This window comes from Garra rufa, chromosome 18 (assembly GCF_049309525.1).
Source record: "Garra rufa chromosome 18, GarRuf1.0, whole genome shotgun sequence".
Lineage (NCBI taxonomy): Eukaryota > Metazoa > Chordata > Actinopteri > Cypriniformes > Cyprinidae > Garra > Garra rufa.
Genome location: NC_133378.1, coordinates 42,900,521 through 42,923,168, shown reverse-complemented (window position 1 = coordinate 42,923,168; position 22,648 = coordinate 42,900,521). Strand labels below are relative to the sequence as shown.

At 36.5% G+C, this 22,648-nt stretch overlaps 1 protein-coding gene across 1 annotated transcript; it reads right to left on the bottom strand.

Annotated features, from left to right (window-relative positions):
* Nucleotides 1-1,366: 1,366 nt before the first annotated feature.
* On the bottom strand, nucleotides 1,367-21,658 carry LOC141290712 (TSC22 domain family protein 4). The gene is made up of 5 exons (XM_073822804.1): nucleotides 21,087-21,658; nucleotides 17,858-18,778; nucleotides 17,622-17,782; nucleotides 2,262-2,313; nucleotides 1,367-1,384 (listed from the first exon to the last, which is right to left on the bottom strand). Exons 2-5 carry the CDS (start codon nucleotides 18,575-18,577, stop codon nucleotides 1,367-1,369), a joined length of 951 nt encoding a protein of 316 aa, XP_073678905.1. The 5' UTR covers nucleotides 18,578-18,778; nucleotides 21,087-21,658.
* Between the last annotated feature and the right edge of the window lie 990 nt (nucleotides 21,659-22,648).

Here is a 22,648-nt window from a genome sequence, read left to right as displayed (position 1 = left end):
GAACGCGATGCTATTGGTCTCATAGGATTCAATGATCTATGCTAAGCTATGCTAAAAGTGATATCGCCAGAACAGGAGAACGGCTGAATGGATTTCAAAACGGTAAAACTCAACTTATTAACTCGAGTTGGAGAATGAGCCTATTTCCAAAAAAAGTGGAGTGTTCCTTTAGAATTCCTGCAGAAACCAGGATTCTGTGATATAAATAAACATGATTACATAATCAAGGAAAACAATTCAAACCAAATATTACAAAGGTGTACAAACTTATATTTTTGATAAATAAAGATAAAAATATTCCAATTTTGGAGGCCATAATGTCATCCATCAACAGTGAACTGGACTAGATCCAAAACACAAAAAGGTTTGAGGCACTATTACTGCTTTAGTAGTGGACCAAAAGGATCGGAGTCCTCTTTCAGGAACAGCGACAGTGTGAACTTAAAGAAAACTGAGTCCTTTTTCACTTGGTCCACCTCTTGGTCTACTTAACACTTAAGCTCTCCTCGGGGTCAGGCTGACCCCACTGGATTTTTCCTTCATTTTTTAAAAAAGTTTCCTTAATCTCAGGGACATGAGACTCTGTGACTTTTCCTAAATAATCAATCTAAAAACACACAAAAAATCCGGACTTGATTCGGTTGTTCTAAAGGTGTGTAAAAATTTTTTTGCCGTTCTCTCTCCTTCATTGAAAATGAATGGGAAAAGTAAAAAAAGCTATTTTTTTCCATTTCGTTTGTCTCTCTCTCTCTCTCTCACACACACACACACACACAAAGAGAGAGAGAAGAGAGGGAAAAGTGCAGATAAAAGAAAGATGAAAGACAAAAACTCTACAATTCTAAAAAAAAAAAAAAAAACTAAAATTCTAAGCTTTTACAAAAAACACATTTTTTATTTATTTCAGAATGTTTAAATATATATATATATATATATATTTACAAAATATATATCATAAAGTTGTGAGGAGAAGTTGAAGCATGAAGAAAAACAAAGTGAAAATGAAATTAGTCCCTAAGGGCCTCTGCTGGATGTATGTGGTCATTGAACGTTCTTTCTTTAACTATATCTTCAAAAGTTTTTCCACTAACCTGCAGATGGCAGTACTGTATCCCTAACACACAGAGCAATGTCCAAAAACAATTTAGATTAAATTTAGATCATCATTAAGGTGATTTTTTTATTAAAAATTATTTTTATAAAAGCCACTTGGTGGCGTAGTTGAGTAATTGTGCAGTAAAAATGGGTAAAAAAGTACAAAATATCCATGAAAACACAGCAGAACTGTAAAGTTGAGAAGTAAAAGAAAAAAATGATATATAGTTTATAATATTAAAAATGTAAAATTCATTATGGAATCACACTTTCAATCCTTGGGGTCAATCTGACCCCAAAGAAAGTAAAGATAAAACCCGCTTAAGGAGAGTTTAAGGGTTAAAGGGGTCTGGGTTCGGTTCTTTTAAAGAGGACTCGAGTGTGAAAACACCCTTAAACTGCATTTTGGAAGTTCAAACTCGGGGCACCATAGAAGTCCTCTATACTGAGAAAAATCTTGAAATGTTTTAGTCAAAAAACATCATTTCTTTACGACTGAAGAAAGAAAGACATGAACATCTTGGATGACAAGAGGGTGAGTACATTATCTGTAAATCTTTGTTTGGAGTGAACTTCTCCTTTAACACTTCTTGAGTTACAGACATGCAAACTTTGAAGAAAAAAGTGAAAAGTGCCGTTTCCCCATTTCGAATGGTCACCATTGGCACATAATGCAACAAAGATTGCTAAAGTCAACTGATTTTACTAATAGAGCTACCAACTTTATGATGCTGCCATCTTTCTGAAATTAAATTTTCCTTTGGCTCAGAATCTCAGGTGAAATTTGCCATTTTGACCCGCTCTACAAAACAGTGGATTACTCAGTGAATATTCATCCATGACATTTAATTTTTTGACTTTCAACACTATACATGTCTATCTTTCTTCAAAATAAATATTAGCAAAATCAGGATTAGGCCATACTTCAATTCAAAATGCATTTATATGATTTTTATAAACCTGCTTAGGAAAAAAACATTACTGGTGTGCATCTTGAGACAAAACAACAGCACTGATATATTTTAAGATCAGTCAGTGCAAGTTTCTTTCAGCTGAAACAGCTCAGACTCACATATTAGTCTAGGACTAGGCTTAAACCATGTCTGTGAAACTGGGGGTATGTGTATTTTCTATGATGATTATTATTATTGAGCGAGTGTTCTCACCATGGCTTGCTCGATCTTGTTGTCGATGGCGATCATGCTGCTGTTAGTTCCGCTGTAACAGAGAAGAACAGAGAGGAACTTTCATTAGTTTTTCTGAACATCAAATACAGCCACTTCCACACAAACCCACAATTCACTGATTCAAAACAAACTATTCAAACACACAACAAAGCTGCCATTTAAACTTAGTTATTATTATTCTTCAACAATACAAACTCCAAACCCAGGCCAGATCTTACTCACCAGTTGCTGGATCTTTTCAGACTGATCTGACTTACGCTTTTTCTTAAAAATGAGGATTAAAACTGGGAGAAATCCCATAGACTTACACTGAGGGAATGTTCAAATGATCAACACTATTCAAACTCACACTGACAAAACTCCCACAATCCCTTGAGACTCAAACTGCCCTTCTATCAACTATTTCTAATTCATTTAAAGTCATTTAAACTCTTCTAATATTTCTAATCCCTCTCTCCAACCAAGCCTAGAAACTAGAATCATGTTATTGACATGCTAATCAGGCTAGAAACATGCAAGTAACTTGCTAATCATGCTAACAACAGGCTACTAATGCTAACATCATGCTAGCAACATTCTAATCATGCTAGCAACATGCTAGCAACATTCTAATCATGCTAGCAACATGCTAGTAACAGGCTAATCATGTTAGAAACATACTTACGACATGCTAATCATGCTAATAACTTGTTAATCATGCTAGAAACATGCTAATTAGGCTAGAAACATGCTAACAACATGTTAATCATGTTAGAAACATGACAACAACATGCTAACCAGGCTAGAAACATGTCAACAGCGTGTTAATCATGCTAATAACATGCTAATAATGCTAACATAATGCTAGCAACATTCTAATCATGTTAACAACATGCTAGTAATAGGCTAATCATGTTAGAAACATGCTAACGACATGCTAATCATGCTAATAACATGCTAATAATGCTAACATCATGCTAGCAACATTCTAATCATGCTAGCTACAATTTAGTAATATGCTAATCATGCTAGAAACATGCTAGCAACATGCTAATCATGCTAACAACATGCTAGTGACATTCTTATCATTATAGCAACATGCTAGTAACAGGCTAATCATGTTAATAACATGCTTGCTAATCATGCTAGAAATATGTTAACAACATGCTAATTAGGCTAGAAACATGTTAACAGTGTGATAATCATGTTAGTAACATGCTAGAAGCGTGCTAATCATGCTATAAAAATGTTACTGACATGTTACACGTTATTGACATGTTAATTGTTACAAACATGCTAGAAACATGCCAGTAACTTGCTAATCATGCTAGCTGCATGCTAGTAACATGTTAAATAAGTTAGCAACATGCCATCTATCCATTTATCCAACCATCCATCTGACAGACTATTGCCTGCAAAACTATTCATTCTTTAAGCTTAAAACTACTTTAAAGCTCAATCTTTTTCAGACTGAAAACAATACAATTTCTACAATTTCTAAAACCCTTTCACACGTTCTGATCAGGCTTTTTTAACTTTTTTATCTAGTTGGCCACTTGTTAGGCTAGTTTCTCTGTTTTTCTTGGTAGTCTTTGGGCTGTCTCTAGGCTTTTTCTATGTGGTTTACAGGGTGTTTCAAGAAGTTTCTAGGCAGTTTCTTGGCTCAAGTCTCAGCTTTAATGTGGTTTTTCAGGTCTAGGAAGTGAAAAAGGTTCATCTGATCACTGAAGTACAGTAACGGCACACGGTTTGAGGAATCATTCACGCTCTAGTAAGCGTGCTACTGGACTAAAGCACACACAGTCCTGACTGCAGCTCTTCACGAGGCCGGCGTACGTGTGTAACACTGATGCTATTGTTCTGACTGCGCTGGCCAGCACATGGTTCTCATAACAGCAGCCCCGATGGAAACACACGTCTCCAGGACCGCAAACACATCATAAACGGCCCCGAGACAGAATGAATGAAAACCTCAACTAACACAATTACACACAGACCCGAGTGAACTCCAACACACCGCAGACCCCAACTAACCCGGTTACCTGCGGAAGAACAGCAGCAGCGAGAGGAGGGTGGAGTCAGAGGGGCGGGGCTTCTGCTTGAGACTAACAGCCACGCCCCTTTCTGCTCTCACACTGGAAGTCAATGAGCTTATTGATGGGTTCTGACATTTCTGATCGCTAATGCGAGACGAGCCAGACGCGGAGGACGATTTGGGGTTATGTTCTGAGCTCTGAATCTGACCAGCAGGTGGAGCTGGATGTGTTTCTGGGCACATTCTGTCTTGTTTTGGTTTGGAAGACGTTCTGAGGGCAGAAAGTGTGTTTTTGGACAAGCCTTTGGTTTCGACGGAAACCGCTAAGCGGCCAGCCCTCGGATAGTAATCGATTTTCCCCGTTGGCCAAGAATCACGAACCCTTCGAACTCCGCCGCCGTCTCTCACTCGCTCTCCAGCACGGAGGCGTGGCCTGTCAATCACAGAGGGGGCGGGGCTCTGCGAGGCCGATGCAGGTGACGCTCCGGTCAGGGTTGTTTTCTCATCCTCTCTTTGCGTTCGTTCACACGGAGGGAGAGACAGAGGACGTGGCTGCTTTTTGCCTTCGAAAATGGACACCATCTTGCGCACGTTGACAAACATGGTGGATCATCAGCGGGTCACACAAACACACCTGGAAAGGAAACTCAGATGTGTACGCGATTGACTTCACGCGCCGTCAGGAAGACTCATGGTGTAATTGTTTCCTCTGACCCTGTTCAGAAACATCCGGGAAGGATCTGACTCATCCGCCGACATGAAACACTCACAAATACTGTTGCACATCAGCGGAACCAGAGCTTTACTGAGGCGCAGATTGAAGAGTCATTTTCAGACGCCGGTGTCTGTCGTCAGCTGTTGATCAGACGATGATCCTGAGACGATTCTGTCAACCTGAGCGTTTGCAAACTACAAGCTGCTCTTTGTTTAAAGCAAAAAAGAACGTCTAACAAAAGTAGCTAAATGCTATCTTTTAAAATATGCAACTATTAAACAATATCCTTCATTTTTGTAATCACATAAGTATTTATCTGGCAAAAAAAAAAGAGATTAAGGTGATGCATTTAACTTTACATTACATAAAAGTCATACAACTAAAACTGAACTAAAACATAAGCACTTAGGGTTACTATTGGTAACTGAAAGCCTAAAACTAATAAAAATATATTTTTTAACTGAAATAAAACTGAAATGATATAAAATACAAATATAATAAAACTTAAACCAGATAACAATTAGATATGTTGCCTTGGCAAATAACTGAAATAAATAAGACTAACTGGATCTAAAATTGAATAAAAAAAAAAAATTAAATAATATATATATATTCAAAAATCAAGTTTACAGTATTATACATTAAACTTCATACAAGTAAAAATATTTTTAAAATTAGAAATGTTGCCTTAAAAATAAGTTTAGGTTAAATCACTAACATTATTAACTGGACCTAAAATTTAATTAAAAAAAAAAAGATTAAAATAAATCAAATTGAAATTATATATAAAAAATCAGGTTTACAGCATTATATTTTAAACTTCATACAAGTAAAAAAAAAAAAAAGTAAAGACAACTTAAACAGCAGTGCACTATTAACTGTAAATACAATAAAACAAAAGCTAAAAAAGTATTCCGATTTTTTTTTAATTAAAAAATGATATTGTATAAAATATTAATATTAGATGAAAAACTTGCTTTTAAAATTAGAAATGCTAGCTTTATTAACAAACTAAAATACGTTTAAGTTAAAGCAGTAAATTATTAACTGGAAATAGCTAAAAACTGAATACAAATAAATTATATTTAAATATGAATATTTAAATTTCACACTTAATTCATGAAATAAAACTAAAATGAAGTTGAAAACATTAACCCAAAATTTTTTTTTTAAATTTTTTTTAAATAAAATGTGGTATTTAAAATAAAGCTAAATTTATATAAAATACAAATTTAAGATGAAGTTAAAATGAAAAATAGACATTTTGCCTCGGAAATTACTAACTAGAATTACTAACTAGAAAATTAATATTTGAAAAAACGTAACTAAAATTAAGTTAAACCTAGATAGCAATAACAAAAAAACAAAAAACAAAAACAAAACAAGAGCACTAATTTCAAAATAAAACAAAAAAAAAAATATTTTAAAATTAGAAATGTTGCCTTGTCAACTAACTAAAATACGTTTAGGTTAAATCGCTAAAATGATTAACTGTAAACAGCTAAAAACTGAATCAAAATAAATTAAATTTAAACATAAATATTTAAGTTTCACACTTCATTCATGAAATAAAACTAAGTTGAAAACATTGCAATGCACTCAGTGTTATCATTAACCAAAACTAAAGTTTAAACTAATAAAACGTGGCAATTAAAATAAAGCTGAATTTATTAAAATACAAATTTTAGATGAAGAACATAAAATGAAAATCAGAAATTTTGCCTTGGAAGCACTAAAATTACTAACTAGAAAATTAATATTTAAAAAAAAAACATAACTAAAATGAAGTTAAACCTAGATAGCTATAAAAAAAAAAAACAAGTGCACAAAAAAATTATTAAAAATTAAACTAAATTTTAAATAAAAACAAAAAAAATTTCTTTTAAAATTAGAAAATGTTGCCTTGTCAACTAACTAAAATAACTTTAGGTTAAAGCACTAAAATGAATAACAGGAAATAGCTAAAAACTGAATAAAAATATTATTACAAATATAAAATTAAATATTAAAATCTCACACTTTATTAATTAAATAAAACTAAAACATATAGCAATGCACTCAGTGTTATAATTAACTAAAACTAAAGTTTAAACTAATAAAAAATGGTAATTCAAATCAAGCTGAATTTATATAAAATATAAAATTTAGATAAAGAACTTTAAAGAAAAATGACAAATTTAGTTTTAGAAACTAACTACTATAAGTTGAAGCTCTAGAAGATAAATATTTTAAAAAACAACTAAAACGGAGTTAAACCTATATAGCTATATACACACAAAACAATAGCACAAAAATGGTTAAAAATTTAACTATATAATTCAAAATAAAAACTAAAAATATAAAAAGGTAATTTGAAATACGAAAAAACTACAAAAAAATATAAACAATACTAAACTAAAACCAGTTTAGTCAAATGTTTGACTAAAACAGTTGCAGTCAAGAGAAAAAAATGCAGTCAAGTTCCTGGCGTCCTTAGGTTCGGTGCGTAATCTTGGTGCGACCTCAGTGACGTTCCTTCAGTTTCTTGATCACGAGACGCCCGTCCGCCTCTGAACGGCCCGTTGTGTTGTAATCCGTCAAAGCGGCCGGTCCCTGCGTAATCCCGGCAGCAGCGGATGGATCAGTGTAATCTGGGGTGAAAGTCCACCTGTCTGAGCCTGATCTCAGCAGATCTCCACAGGCCTGTAGACTGTTCTCCTCTCTCAGGATCTTTAAATGTGTGTGCGTTTGTGACACGCAAACACACAGAACACATGTAAACATGTGGAGTCAAACACACACATCAACACTGCACTCTTTGATTGTGTTCTCCGCCCACTGTCCGCCGCGGCCAATCACGGCTCGAGCTGGCATTCTCTGCCCGCCCACACAGATCCCAGCATTCCACACTCCACCCACTATTGGCTTCATCTGATATCACACACAAACACAGACCGCATCCATCTGTGCCAAATTTACCGGAATATAAGTCAGGTTTTTTAATTATCTGAAGAGGTGATTTATATTCCAAAGCGACATCAAGCACAAAAATGTGACCCTGGACCACAAAACCAGTCATAAGGTTAAATTTGACGAAACTGAGATATATACATCATATGAAAGCTCAATAAATACGCTTTCTATTGATGTATGGTTTGTTAGGATAGGACAATATTTGGCCGAGATACATCTATTTGAAATCAGAAATCTGAGGATGCAAAAAAATCAAAAAGACTGAGAAAATCTCCTTTAAAGTTGTCCGAATTAGGTTCTTAACAATGCATATTACATTAAATCAAAAATTACATTTTGATATGTTTACAGTAGGAATTTTACAAAAAAATCTTCATGGAACATGAACTTTACTTAATTTCTTAATGATGTTTGGCATAAAAGAAAAATCAAAAATTTTGACCCATGCAATGTATTTTTGGCTATTGCTACAAATATACCCCAGCGACTTAAGACTGGTTTTGTGCTCCAGGGTCACATATGCCAAAATAAATAGCCAAAAATACACTGTATGGGTCAAAATTAATTAAAGAGCATGTTCCATGGAGATATTTAGTACATTTCCTACTGTAAGTGTAAATATATCAAAACTTAATTTTTGATTAGTAATATGCATGGCTAAGGACTTCATTTGGACAACTTTAAAGGCGATTTTCCCAATAATTAAATTTTTTTTGCACCCTCAGATTCTGGATTTTTAAATAGTTGTATCTCAGCCAAACATCGTCCTATCCTAACATTAATGAAAAGCTTATTTATTCATCTTTTAGATGATGTATAAATCTCAATTTTTTAAAAAAATGGACCCTTATGACTGGTTTTGTGGTCCAGGGTCATTCGGATTGGCATTGAATGAAAGGAATGTTATTTGTTCAGCACAGTTTACACTAATCCTTTAAACCGAGTATTCAGAACAGAACACAAATAAAGATTATTTATTCGCTTTAAATAACTCTTAAAAATAAAGGTGCTTCATAGAAAAACCTTTCTGTCTGGATGGTTCCATAAAGAACCTTTAACATTTGCAGAACCTTTCTGTTTCACAAAAGGTTCTTGGTGGCGAAAGAAGGTTCTTCAGATTATAAAAAGGTAAGAAAGAGATGGTTCTTTAAAGAACCTTTGACTGAATGTTTCTTTGTGGAACCAAAAATGGTTCTTCTATGGCATCGCTGTGAACAACCTTTTGAAGCACCTTTATTTTTAAAAGTTGACATTTAGAGTAAAGTTAGTTCATAATCAATTCCAGTTTATATTTGCTTAATACTTATATTTTTTATTCTTGTTCTATTCTGAATACCATTAAATGTAAAGGATCTGTTGTGAAGGGAATTACGTTTTTATATAGTTTGTAAACAACATGTGACCCTGGAGCACAAATGCTTTACATTCATGTATCATTTGGCTGAGATACAACTATTTGAAAATCTGCAATCTGAGGGTGCAAAAAAATCAAAATAGTGAGAAAATCACCTTTAAAGTTCTTAGCAATGCATTTTACTAATCAAAAATAAGTTTTGATATGTTTACAGTAGGAATATGTATTGTTGGCTATTGCTACAAATATACCCGTGCCACTTAAGACAGGTTTTGTGGTTTAGGGTCACATATTACAGTAGTAAAATATAAAATTGAACTAAATTTAAGTTAATTTAATACAGTATGTCACTAAAGCGAGTACACCCCTCACATTTTAGCAACCATTTTAGTATATCTTCTCAAAGGACAAAACTATAGAAATTAAACTTTGATATATTTATCAGAGTAGTCAATGTGCAGCTTATATAGTAGAATAGATTTACTGTCCTCTGAAAATGACTCAACATCCAGCCATTATTGTCAAAATAGCTGGCAACAAAAGTGAGTACACCCTAAGTGAACTTGTCCAAAGTGTCAATATATTGTGTTAGCTCCATTGTTATCTGCCACTGCCTTAATCATCCTGGGCATGGAATTGACCAGAGCTGCAGGTTGTTGCTGGGATCTCCTCTATAATGACAGAGCTGCTGGACGTTAGACACATGGTGCTTCTCCACCTTACGCTTGAGGATGACCCACAGGTGCTTAATAGGGTTCAGGTCTGGAGACATACTTGGCAACCCCATCACCTTCAGCTTCAGCTTCCTCAGCAAGGCATTTGTCAACTTAGTGGTGTGTTTGGGATCGTTATCATGTTGGAAAACTGCCTTTTGGCCTAGTTTCTGGAGGTTAAGGCATCATGTTCTGCCTCAGAATGTACAGTTCATAATTGAATCCATGTTTCCCTTAATGAACCGCAGCTCTCCAGAAGCAGCTGCACTCATGCAGCCCCAAACCATGATGCTACCACCACCATACTGGACTGTAGGCAACACACAGTTTTCTTGGGCATCGCCACACATGCTGGACACCATCTGAGCCAAACAAGTTTATCTTATAGTCTCATCAGACTTTACATGGTTTCAGTAATTCATGCTCTTGGATTGGTTGTCTTCAGCAAACCGTTTGCAGGCTTTCTTGTGAGCCAGCTTCAGAAGAGGAACAACACCTATGCAAACCGACTTGTTGCAGTGTGCGGCGTATGGTCTGAGCACTGACAAGCTGACCTTCTACTTCTGCAACCCTTAAAGTAATGCTGGCAGCACTCATGCATCTGTTTTTTAAAGCCAGGATCTGCACCTGACGCACAGAACTAGTGCTCAACTTCGTTGATCGACTCTTGCGAGGCCTGTTCCGAATGGAAAACCATTGACCACTGTAGAGTAACTGGGTTTCAGGGTGTTACTGAACCTAATAGCCTTGGCCATCTTTGTGGAGAGCAACAATTCTAACTCTTAAATCCTTAGAGAGTTCTTTACCATGAGATGCCATGTTGAACATCCAGTGTTCATTATTACAGAATTGTACTTAAAGCACCCAGTTTTATCTGCTCTAATACAAGATACACAACCTTGTATAGTCCTGTCAAGTAGACAAAAACATAAATATGATGAATAGGATCATCATGTGGCTTTGCATGGTTAAACAACATACTGCTTTGGGTGTACTCACTTTAGTTGCCAGCTATTTTGACAATAATGGCTGTATGTTGAGTTATTTTCAGAGGACAGTAAATACTGCTATACAAGCTGCACATTGACTACTCTAAAATATATCCAAGTTTAATTTCTATAGTATTGCCCCTTCAGAAGATATACTTAAAAAGTTTCTGAAACGTAAGGGGTGTAGTCAAAGTCAACTTTATTGTCAATTCTGCTATATGTACCGGACATGCAGAGAGTTGAAATTGAAAGTACTCACTTATGTGAGATACTGTACTTCATGTTGTTCCACAGAAGAAAGAAGGCCAAAGTTTTTGAACATTTCTAAATATTTTTGGGTGAACTATCTCTTTAACCCTCCTACAAAGAGTGTTATTTTTTCCATACTGAAGCCAAACATGATTTATTTGCATCTTCTGATTTTTTGAGCTTCACCCAGTACGGACATGCTGTCAAATGCAAGTGTTTCCCACGTATGAAACACAACGTGAAGTGTATGAACTGGGACATGAGAAATGAAGTCAATATTGATTGTAGAATCAGATATCAGCTGACAGACAGCACACCGCCACACATCCTCACGTCTGATCTGCTTAAGAATCTCACATTTCAGCAAAACCTAAAACAACAGAAACCAGACACCTGGCAGCGTGTGTGAAAGAAAGATAAAGTGTGTGAGTGCGTATTCCCTATGTCCAAAATCCTAGTCGTTTTTGGTCCCCATTAGGAAACAAGCTTATGCAAAGTGTTTTGAGAATGTAAAATTGCCTGTAGTTTTGTGTGAGGGTTAGAAAATACAGTTTGGACAATAGAAAAAATAAGAATGAACCTATAAAACATGAAAAGTGTGTGTTTGTGAGTGATCAGCCGTCTGATCTGTAATTCACGACACCACATCAGTGTGATATGATGGTTTGAAACACATTTGATGATAAGGATCACTCACACACACGTACATACTTCTCTACTGCACAGTTTTTCTCCGCCGTTCTACTTTCTTTCTAACTTTCCTCCTTCCTCATGAATGGCGCCTCTATTCCTGCACTAACGCAGCTTTAAATGGAGAAAGAACGACAGGACGAAGGGGAAAATAAACACGAAGGCCAGAAACACATGTTTTACACAAGCGGATCGGCCAGCGAGCTGCAACAAACACGCGGTTCACGTGCGTGCACAATGCAAAAATATCTGCGTCCGCATCTGCGCTCGTGTCGAGAGTGTTTCAGGTCCAAGTGTGAGGCGCGCGCTGGCGTGTGTTGTGTAATTGAGGCATTTCCTCTGGGTCTGTGACAGTAAGCACTACGGCGTGAAAACGCTCATCAGGGCCTCAAGAAACCCAGAGCATCACCTTTCCAAACCACTCCACTCTCTAAAAATACGAGTGCACTCAACTCACTCCTAAATATAGACGAGCAACAACTGGCTTATGTGTGAGACAGAGACACAGAGGGAGAGAGACAGGTTTAACTACCGTCACGCTGCTGCCGCTGGAGCCAGTGTTTAATGCACACATTTCCATGAAAGTAAAGGTGCTTCTGGGTCTGAGAAACTGGCACTTTGAAAACCTCCAATCAGGAACCACTGACTTTGGTTATTATTCGTGTTATAAATATGGAGCTCTTAAATGGATTTGTGATGGGTCACTAGTTGGCCTTTTTCATTCAGGAATGTTGCGTTTGCTCACAAACATTTTATGAGCACATATATTTATAATATAACACATATAACTTTGCTTTTATCTTATTTGTTTTTCCATCACCATAAACCTTTAGATGCAAATTTTGTGGCTCTGAACTCGTGACAAATGTGCAACAGTTCTGAAACACTCACAGATTCACTATGCGATAAAGTCGGTAGATTCTAATTGGCTGTCAATGTTTTTATCATTTATAAGGCTTGTACACACCAAAAATGACAGCTGTAAAGAGGACTATAACGATAACCATATTAGCGTCCTCACCAATGAACAATAAATCTTCCAGCAATGAACAATACCTATGAAGATAACTATAACAATAACTATATTAACGTCCACACCAATGGACAATAACAATAACGATAAATATATTAGTGTCCCACGAATGGACAATAACTTTAACAATAACTATATTAGCGTCCCACGAATGGACAATAACTTTAACGATAACTATATTAGCGTCCCACGAATGGACAATAACTATATTTGCATCCCACGAATGGACAATAACTTTAACGATAACTATATTAGCGTCCCACGAATGGACAATAACTTTAACGATAACTATATTAGCGTCCCACGAATGGACAATAACTTTAACAATAACTATATTTGCGTCCCACGAATGGACAATAACTATATTTGCGTCCCACGAATGGACAATAACTATATTTGCGTCCCACAAATGGTTAACTATAACGATAACTATATTAGTGTCCCACGAATGGACAATAACTTTAACAATAACTATATTAGCGTCCCACGAATGGACAATAACTTTAACAATAACTATATTAATGTCCCACGAATGGACAATAACTATATTTGCGTCCCATGAATGGTTAACTATAACGATAACTATATTAGCGTCCCACGAATGGACAATAACTTTAACAATGACTATATTTGCGTCCCACGAATGGACAATAACTATATTTGCATCCCACAAATGGTTAACTATAACGATAACTATATTAGCGTCCCACGAATGGACAATAACTATAACGATAACTATATTAGCGTCCCACGAATGGACAATAACTATAACGATAACTATATTAGTGTCCCACGAATGGACAATAACTTTAACAATAACTATATTAGCGTCCCACGAATGGACAATAACTTTAACAATAACTATATTAATGTCCCACGAATGGACAATAACTATATTTGCGTCCCATGAATGGTTAACTATAACGATAACTATATTAGCGTCCCACGAATGGACAATAACTTTAACAATGACTATATTTGCGTCCCACGAATGGACAATAACTATATTTGCATCCCACAAATGGTTAACTATAACGATAACTATATTAGCGTCCCACGAATGGACAATAACTATAACGATAACTATATTAGTGTCCCACGAATGGACAATAACTTTAACAATAACTATATTAGCGTCCCACAAATGGACAATAACTTTAACAATAACTATATTTGCGTCCCACAAATGGTTAACTATAACGATAACTATATTAGTGTCCCACGAATGGACAATAACTTTAACAATAACTATATTAGCGTCCCACGAATGGACAATAACTTTAACAATAACTATATTAATGTCCCACGAATGGACAATAACTATATTTGCGTCCCATGAATGGTTAACTATAATAGAGGTCGACCGATCTATCGGTTTTGCCGATTAATCGGCACCGATAGTTGATTGGCCGAACTATCGGTTATCGGCAAAAACCCTTGCCGATAGTTTTTCCGGGTTGCGTTCTTTGCTGAAGCGCTCATGCTCCGCTGTCTTAGAGTAGAGGTTAAGCCACAGACCAATGTTTAATGTCAGGATTGTTACCATATATTTGTATTGATTTATAGTCATATTTTTAGCCAGCAAATTTGTAGATTTAAAGACATGACATGAGAAAGCAAACTGTGTTCATTCAGCCGACAGAATCCTGCCGAGTCACAGCGCGCCATAGTTTTACATTACATCATATCTGTCCAAAATCATTGTTAATGTTCATAAAGACTTGACCCTGGGCTGGAACATTGAGTATTGTGCATTTCAGCAAAATATTTGTATTTCTGTAGCGCTAATGTCTGTATGCTTCATATAGAACTATAATTTATGTTTTAGCCTTTTCTTCAGGCCCTTAAAGCATAGGCTTGCATCTTGTTACGCACTTTATTTCACAATGCCATTTTCCTGTTCTTATTTGATTTTAATAACTGATTAACAAAAATGTATATTAAAAATAAAGATAAAAATTATACAAAACGAAATTCGTTTAAGGAGGGATTTTCCACAAATAAAAACGAACTTCAAAAATTGTGTCTGACTCTCTCCAATTCTCCCGGCGTATTTTCGTCCAATTCATACCACGTCCGACATTTACAAATAACACAAACTTCTTTCGTAATTAATATATTAAACTGAAACAAAACACAAACAAATAATATTTAAACATAAATGTAAAACAGAAAAGAAATTGTTTCTGAAATGGCTGCAATTAACGATATAGATTGTACTTTCTCTTTCCGTTTAATCTGTCTAGACTAACCTTTGCTGTTTTTTTTTATCTTTCTGGAGGTAAACATTTGCCCGTTTGGTGATTAAATAAACTGTTTTAGATTTCTGCTTGAACTACACGCGACGCGTCTTGTGTGTGTGTGAGAGAGAGAGATACCTGCGAGTTGTCCGCGCAACGCAGCGCTGCACTTTTGTCCGGTTGAGCTTGTGTTTTTCCCGCACATGGCACGTGTGCGCGCCAGAAACGCGGCAGGCTTCCTTGCACAGAATTTGCACTGTGAGCTACGTGTGCATTGTTTGACAGTGTGAGATTTCAATCGCAATGTTTTACTTTAGATATGCCTTCATTTCTGCCGTTTGTAATGCAGTACTATTAGATGCACTAAACTCGCGCACTGACGGACTTTCAGTTTCTCTTTGTGTCTGTTCGTCTTAAAAAGCTTGTTTGCAGATGAGGTTAAATGAACATGGATTTTCGAATACTTTCGATGTACACACAGTCAGTTATGTTTTCAGAGCAGGACAAAACATCTGATACATCGAAATAAATCTGTGCATTCGTTTGAATGCAGCCGGTTAAAGCAGCGACTGTCTGTGATCTCATCAGTAATAATCAAACGAAAAATAAAAAAACAATAACTATTTTCTGTAAACTTGCCGACACTTAAAGAACGCTTGTTTTAAATAAGTAAATGTTTTAAAAAAGTAGCCTGCTTATATAATAAAAAAATAAATAAAGTCAATTTTGCACAAAATAAATTTTATATAAAATGTATATGAAAATGGTGCCATGTGCATTGAAAACTGAGAATGTGACGCATGGTTATATTTAGTTAATATTGAAAATCGTAATTAAATTGAATCGTAATTTTAAGATGGCAAATATAAACAAAAAGCATAGAACCTGCAATTTTACATATTGTTAAAATGTAAAGATGACAATGAGTCCATTTGTAACATCAACTAAGATTAATGAAAGCTGTAGAATAGAAGTGTTGTTCCTTGTTAGAGTGTGTTAATTTCAACATTTACTGATAATTTGTCAACATTAATGAACTATGAAATAACTTTAATTATCAATATATAATAAATAATATTTTTATTCATTTACAAAGTATGGTTTAGTATATAAAAAAAAGTAGATCACTAATTTTTAATGCTGTTCAGTATCCATTTTCAAAAACTATCGGTTAATTAATCGGTATCGGCCAGTGTGGTCCAACCTAGCTATCGGTATCGGTAAAAACCAATATCGGTCGACCTCTAAACTATAACGATAACTATATTAGCGTCCCACGAATGGACAATAACTTTAACAATGACTATATTTGCGTCCCACGAATGGACAATAACTATATTTGCATCCCACAAATGGTTAACTATAACGATAACTATATTAGCGTCCCACGAATGGACAATAACTATAACAATAACTATATTAGTGTCCCACGAATGGACAATAACTTTAACAATAACTATATTAGCGCCCCACGAATGGACAATAACTTTAACGATAACTATATTTGCATCTCACAAAAGGACGATAACTATAACAATAACTATATTAGCATCCCACGAATGGACAATAACTTTAACAATGACTATATTTGCGTCCCACGAATGGACAATAACTATATTTGCATCCCACAAATGGTTAACTATAACGATAACTATATTAGCGTCCCACGAATGGACAATAACTTTAACGATAACTATATTAGCGTCCCACGAATGGACAATAACTTTAACAATGACTATATTAGCGTCCCACGAATGGACAATAACTTTAACGATAACCATATTAGCGTCCTCACCAATGAACAATAACTATAACGATAACTATATTAGCGTCCCACGAATGGACAATAACTTTAACAATGACTATATTTGCGTCCCACGAATGGACAATAACTATATTTGCATCCCACAAATGGTTAACTATAACGATAACTATATTAGCGTCCCACGAATGGACAATAACTTTAACAATGACTATATTAGCGTCCCACGAATGGACAATAACTATAACAATGACTATATTAGCGTCCCACGAATGGACAATAACTTTAACAATGACTATATTAGCCCCCCACGAATGGACAATAACTTTAACGATAACCATATTAGCGTCCTCACCAATGAACAATAACTCTTCCAGGAATGAACAATACCTATAAAGATAACTATAACAATAACTATATTAGCGTCCACACCAATGGACAATAACTATAACGATAACTATATTAGCGTCCCACGAATGGACAATAACTTTAACAATGACTATATTTGTGCCCCATGACTGGACGAAACCTATAATTACAACCATACATAATCTTGCTAGTTTACAGGGACATACAACATCCAGAACTAAAGCATGATCACACATGTCATTCTAAAGACTTGTCTCACCCGTCATCTCCCACGAACTCAAACGCTCGTCCCATTCCAAACATGGACTGTGCCAGCGCGAGGGCGGATGGCGTCTGGATGGGCGTCAGTGCAGGATGGAAGGGACTGCCCCGACTCAGGTGCGGTCCGGGCGACGCCGGCTGTGAGCGGGTGGTCCGAAGCTAACAAGAGAAAACATCCACAAGAACTTGAGTAAGAAATAGATGAATGAATCAGATGAATGTGCAATTACTCACGTTGCCGACAGCATCCATGTCGAGCCGCAGCGGGGCGGGTATGTTGCGTGTCCGGGGCGTGTTTGGTGACAGGACTGGCTGCGTGTCGTACAGGGCGTGTGTGGGTGAGGGCGGGCCGCTGTGGGCGGAGTCTGTCCGGCATTGAGTCAGCAGGTGGGTAGTGCCCTGCGAGTGTACTATGTGACCTGCGTGTACGCCCAACGGCTTGAGTCTGGCTCCGCCCACCGCTCCTTCAGCTCCGCCCAGCCCAACCGTCTCTAAGGACTCCAGTGAGTGGGCGTGTCTCATGCTGTCAATCACACGGCGGAGGCCTCGCTCCTCGACCTCTCTCTCCATCACATCCACACACGTCCAGCGCCCACGTTTATAAGGCTCGCCCGGGCCTTGATCCAAACGCACGACGCGGAAACGCGACGCCCCGCCGGCGTCTAGCGAGCTTTGCTTCCTTGCCGTGACGGGCGTGGTCGGCTGACTGGAGCTCTGCTGCGTCTGGAGGGCGGGGTTTTGCCGCAGGGACAGCCCATTGGATAGGATTTGAGTGGGCGATGCACTCTGGCTTCCGGTGCTCCGCCCATGGGCGGGGGTTCTGGCAGAAGGGGGCGTGGCTCTTTGAGTTCCAGGGCTAAGGAGCTCCGCCGCATGGTTCTCTCCAGAACCCTGATTGTAGTCCGAAGTGACACTAGTGATTTGAAATCCGCTCCGTTTCTTTCCACCACTCATTCTGGACCGAGCGCGTGCGAACGGTGCGACGTTATGCCTGGGTGCTCCAAACTCGATCTTTGTTCATTATTTTGTATTCAGTAAAAATCAATGTGCTAACCATTCCAAAGCGAGACTGCTTTTCTTCCTCTCAGTCTCTCGGCTCAATCTGGATCCGGTAAATCATATTCTCCGTCCTCAGGTGAACTTGCAGGTAAAAATCTGTCAAAACCAAAAAAGTGAAACAAATTTTATTCCATTGCACTTGGCTCTGTGCTCTTTCTCCCTACGGCTGTTTCGAGTATAACTGCAGCCAGTACAGTAACAAGAGCAGTTTCTCTGCCCAGCGGTTGCGCAAGTCTCAGCTCTGATGGCTGTTTCCTCTGGCAGTCGTGCAGTATGTGCGTTCACAGCTCAGGACACAATACAGAGACTCCTGATCGCCATGCATGCGCAGATTTGATTCTCTCAAGATTAAACAGCCTATCCAAGAGATGTTAAGAAAACAAACAGCATAATTAGGGCGTTTTACATGGTTTCTTGCTGCAACTCAAGACTCGAACGTGTCAGGACATCATTTCAGGTCTGCAGGACAAGTTTGGTAACTACAAAAACAAGAAGTTCCGTTTGCGTCGACGTTCCTTTAGCAGAGATCCGTATGTTAAGAAACCAAATGTGACGAGAAACTTAGCAACCTTAAGAGCAGAACCTGCAAAGAATCAAACTCAATTTCAAGGCCTGGAGTTACTGTCTGCTCATTTGGTTCAAATTAAAAGTGAATCAAGCATTTACCTTCAATTAAAACAAGAGCACGAAAGCTCAAACAACTAAAAAGAAGAAAACCTTAATAGAATTAAACTCTAAATGTTACAGTTTTGGCTGTACATTCGATTTGAATTAAAAATTATCATGCTTTTAACCTCAAATTAAAACTGAAGCAGGAGAAAAAGTTCTGAAATTTTGTGCAAAAGCTAAAAACGCTTGCTCATTTGATTCAGATTAAAACCAGATCATGCATTTGACTTCGAATTAAGACAAAAGCAAATGGAAAAATCTCAAAATAGTCCACAACTATTCTGAATAGAAAACAATCAATGCTACAGTTCTAGCTTCAAATTTTGATTCAAACTTAAAATACAGATCATGCATTTAACTTCAAATTAAAAGTGGAGAAAGTGGAAGCTTGTATCGCTTAACTGATTCAAATTAAAAACAGATCATGCATTTAAATTTTAATTAGGACTAAAGCAAATCGAAAAAGCTCAGAAGTCAGCAATTTACAGAGTAAAACCTGAATAAAAAAACGTTCAATGCTACCGTTCTAGCCTTATGGTTTGATTCAAATTTCAAAATGCAGATCATGCATTTAACTTCAAATTAAAACTGGAGCAAGTTCAAAAGGTTTATCAATTTTGCACTAGAAACACTCTAAAAACACACTAAATAACAGTTTTGGCTGCATATTTGATTGGAATAAAAATGATCATGCTTTCAATCTTAAATTACAACTGAAGCAAGAAAAAAAAGTTCAGAAATTTTGTGCACAAGCTAAAAACGCTTGCTCATTTGATTCAAATTAAAACCAGATCATGCATTTGACTTTGAATTAGGATGAAAGCAAATGAAAAAAAAAGAAGCTCAAAATAGTCAGCATCTTACGGAGTAAAACCTGAATAGAAAACTTTCAATGCTAGAGTTCTAGCTTCATATTTTGATTCAAAATTGAAAATGCGGATCATGAACTTAACTTCAAATTAAAACTGAAGCAAGTGGAAAGGTTCAGCAATTTTGTCCAAAAGCTAAAAACACTTACAAAGTAAAATGTGTATTGCTCATTTGATTCAAATTAAAGCCAGATCATGCATTTAACTTCAAATCAAGACTAAAGCAAATAAAATAAGATCAAAATAGTCAGCAATTTATAGTAAAACCTGAATAAAAAAGTTTGATTAAAAACTCAAAATGCGTATCATGCATTTAATTCAAATTGAAACGGGAGCAAGTAAAAAGGTTTAGCAATTTCGTGCAAAAGCTAAAAACAATCTAAAAACACAAATATATGTTTAAAAGTTACAGTTCTGGCTTCATATTTGATTCAGATTAGAAACGATCAGGCTTTAAAACGGGAGCGAGTGGAAAAGTTCAGCAGTTTTGTATTTAAAAAAATTAAAATCAAGCTCTAAATGTTACAGTTATGATTATTTGAATTAAATGCGACTCTTTTAATGTTCAGTTAGACATTGAAGCACAATTTATGTGGAAAAAAATGCATGTGATGAAAAACTACACAACTATTACAACTCAGGCTAAGCACTTTGATTCGATTTATATTCTGAACCAGATTTGATTTCATAGATTCATGACAGAACCCCACCGGTTCGGCATCTCTAGCACGCGCAGGGATGACGTCACCGAACGCGCTCGTACACGCGCGCCCCTCTATCGCCTAAAGCAAATACCCGAATACGTGCGCGCAGAAACAGAAGCATTGCACAACACCGCTGCAGCCCGAATCCTGACATTTACTTACAGCAAATTAACCCGCATCAGGTCAACAGATGACAGGAATCTGAGCAGTTCAATCTCAGAGAACCAACACAGTCAGGGGAAACCCTTGCAGAACAGATTTCTGGAACTGGATTGCACCCGAGCCCTCCCCAAAATGTCAATTAAACCCGAAGTTGAGTCTGTAATCCTGTGAAACACTCAAGCAGCACACAGTCGCAGATTTAGTGAACTTTAACACACTAAAGAGTCAGTTCACATGCTGCGTTCACACTTAAAGAGAGAATAGAAGAGTATATTCCGTTAAACTGATAAATAAACATTAGAATCCCGTTAGAGTCCGGGACACTGCTTGAGATTGATCATCCACACCCGAGAAGTTTGTTTATTCTCCATCAGTTCGCATCAGATCCACCCAATAATGTACAAATCTCCACCGGATCTCTCGGTTCCGCGGCTACAGTCGCGCTCGTCGCCGAAACGCCGCGGCTCCGCTTCTCTGGAGGAATTTCAGACTGGATTTTCTTTAAAGCGACAGCAGTGAACTCAGATTTACAGATTAATTCTCCTCTAGCGAAACTGTTGACAACTTTCCATCACCCGGAAGTTCCGCCTCCGCTCCTGCGGACTGAATCCTACTATGGCGAAGGGCGTGGTCATGAATATTAATCAGGCTGCGAGAGCGGTCGCAGCCAATCAGTGACGGGATAGCGCGATTAATATTCATGAGACTATCCTTCGCTTTAGTACGATTCGGAATTTTGACAGACGAGTTGAAACCTGAAAGTTTAGTTGTAAGGTAAGAGATCAGACAAAACACAGATATTTAGACTTAAACCAAATTAAATTTCAGATTGTCGACGCAAATTCATATTAGGGTCAGTGTACTTTTAAATCGATGAACAAAAATAAAACGCACCCAAGTTAAAGATGCGAGTTTATACTGCCATCTAGCGAGTGTTTTAAACAAACGCGTTTTTGTATTATTTAAAAATCTTACTAAGCAGCGGTTCTTTAAGTATGTAAACAAAAGTATAAAACACATAGAATTATGAAAAAGTACCAGTTTATTTGTTTTCCATTTTTTCCGAATCTATTCCTGATTAAACTTAACCAAGTTTTTGGACAGAAAGATTTTTAATGTTTTTTTTGTTTTTGTTTTTCAAAAGAGAAAGTCTCTTCTGCTCACCAAGATTGCATTTATTTGATCTAAAGTACAGCAAAAGCAGTACAATTTAGAAATATTTTTACTATTTAAAATAACTGTTTGATTATTACTTATATTTTATAATTTAATTTATTTTTGTGATTTCAAAGCTGAATTTTTAGCATCATAGTCACATGTTCTTTCAGAAATCATTCTGATATTCTAATTTGCTGCTCAAAAAAAGTTGAATTAATAACATTTTTTTTCTTTTTATCAATTTAAAGCATCATTTAGCTTGTATTAATTTTTTTTATAATTTATAAAATAAAGAATCTAAGACTCCAAGCTTTTTGAATGGTGAGCACTTTTAGCTTTTTTTTTTCCTTCAGATAAATGCTTATCGTTTGATCCTGAAATCCTGAAAAAAATGTACTGAAAAG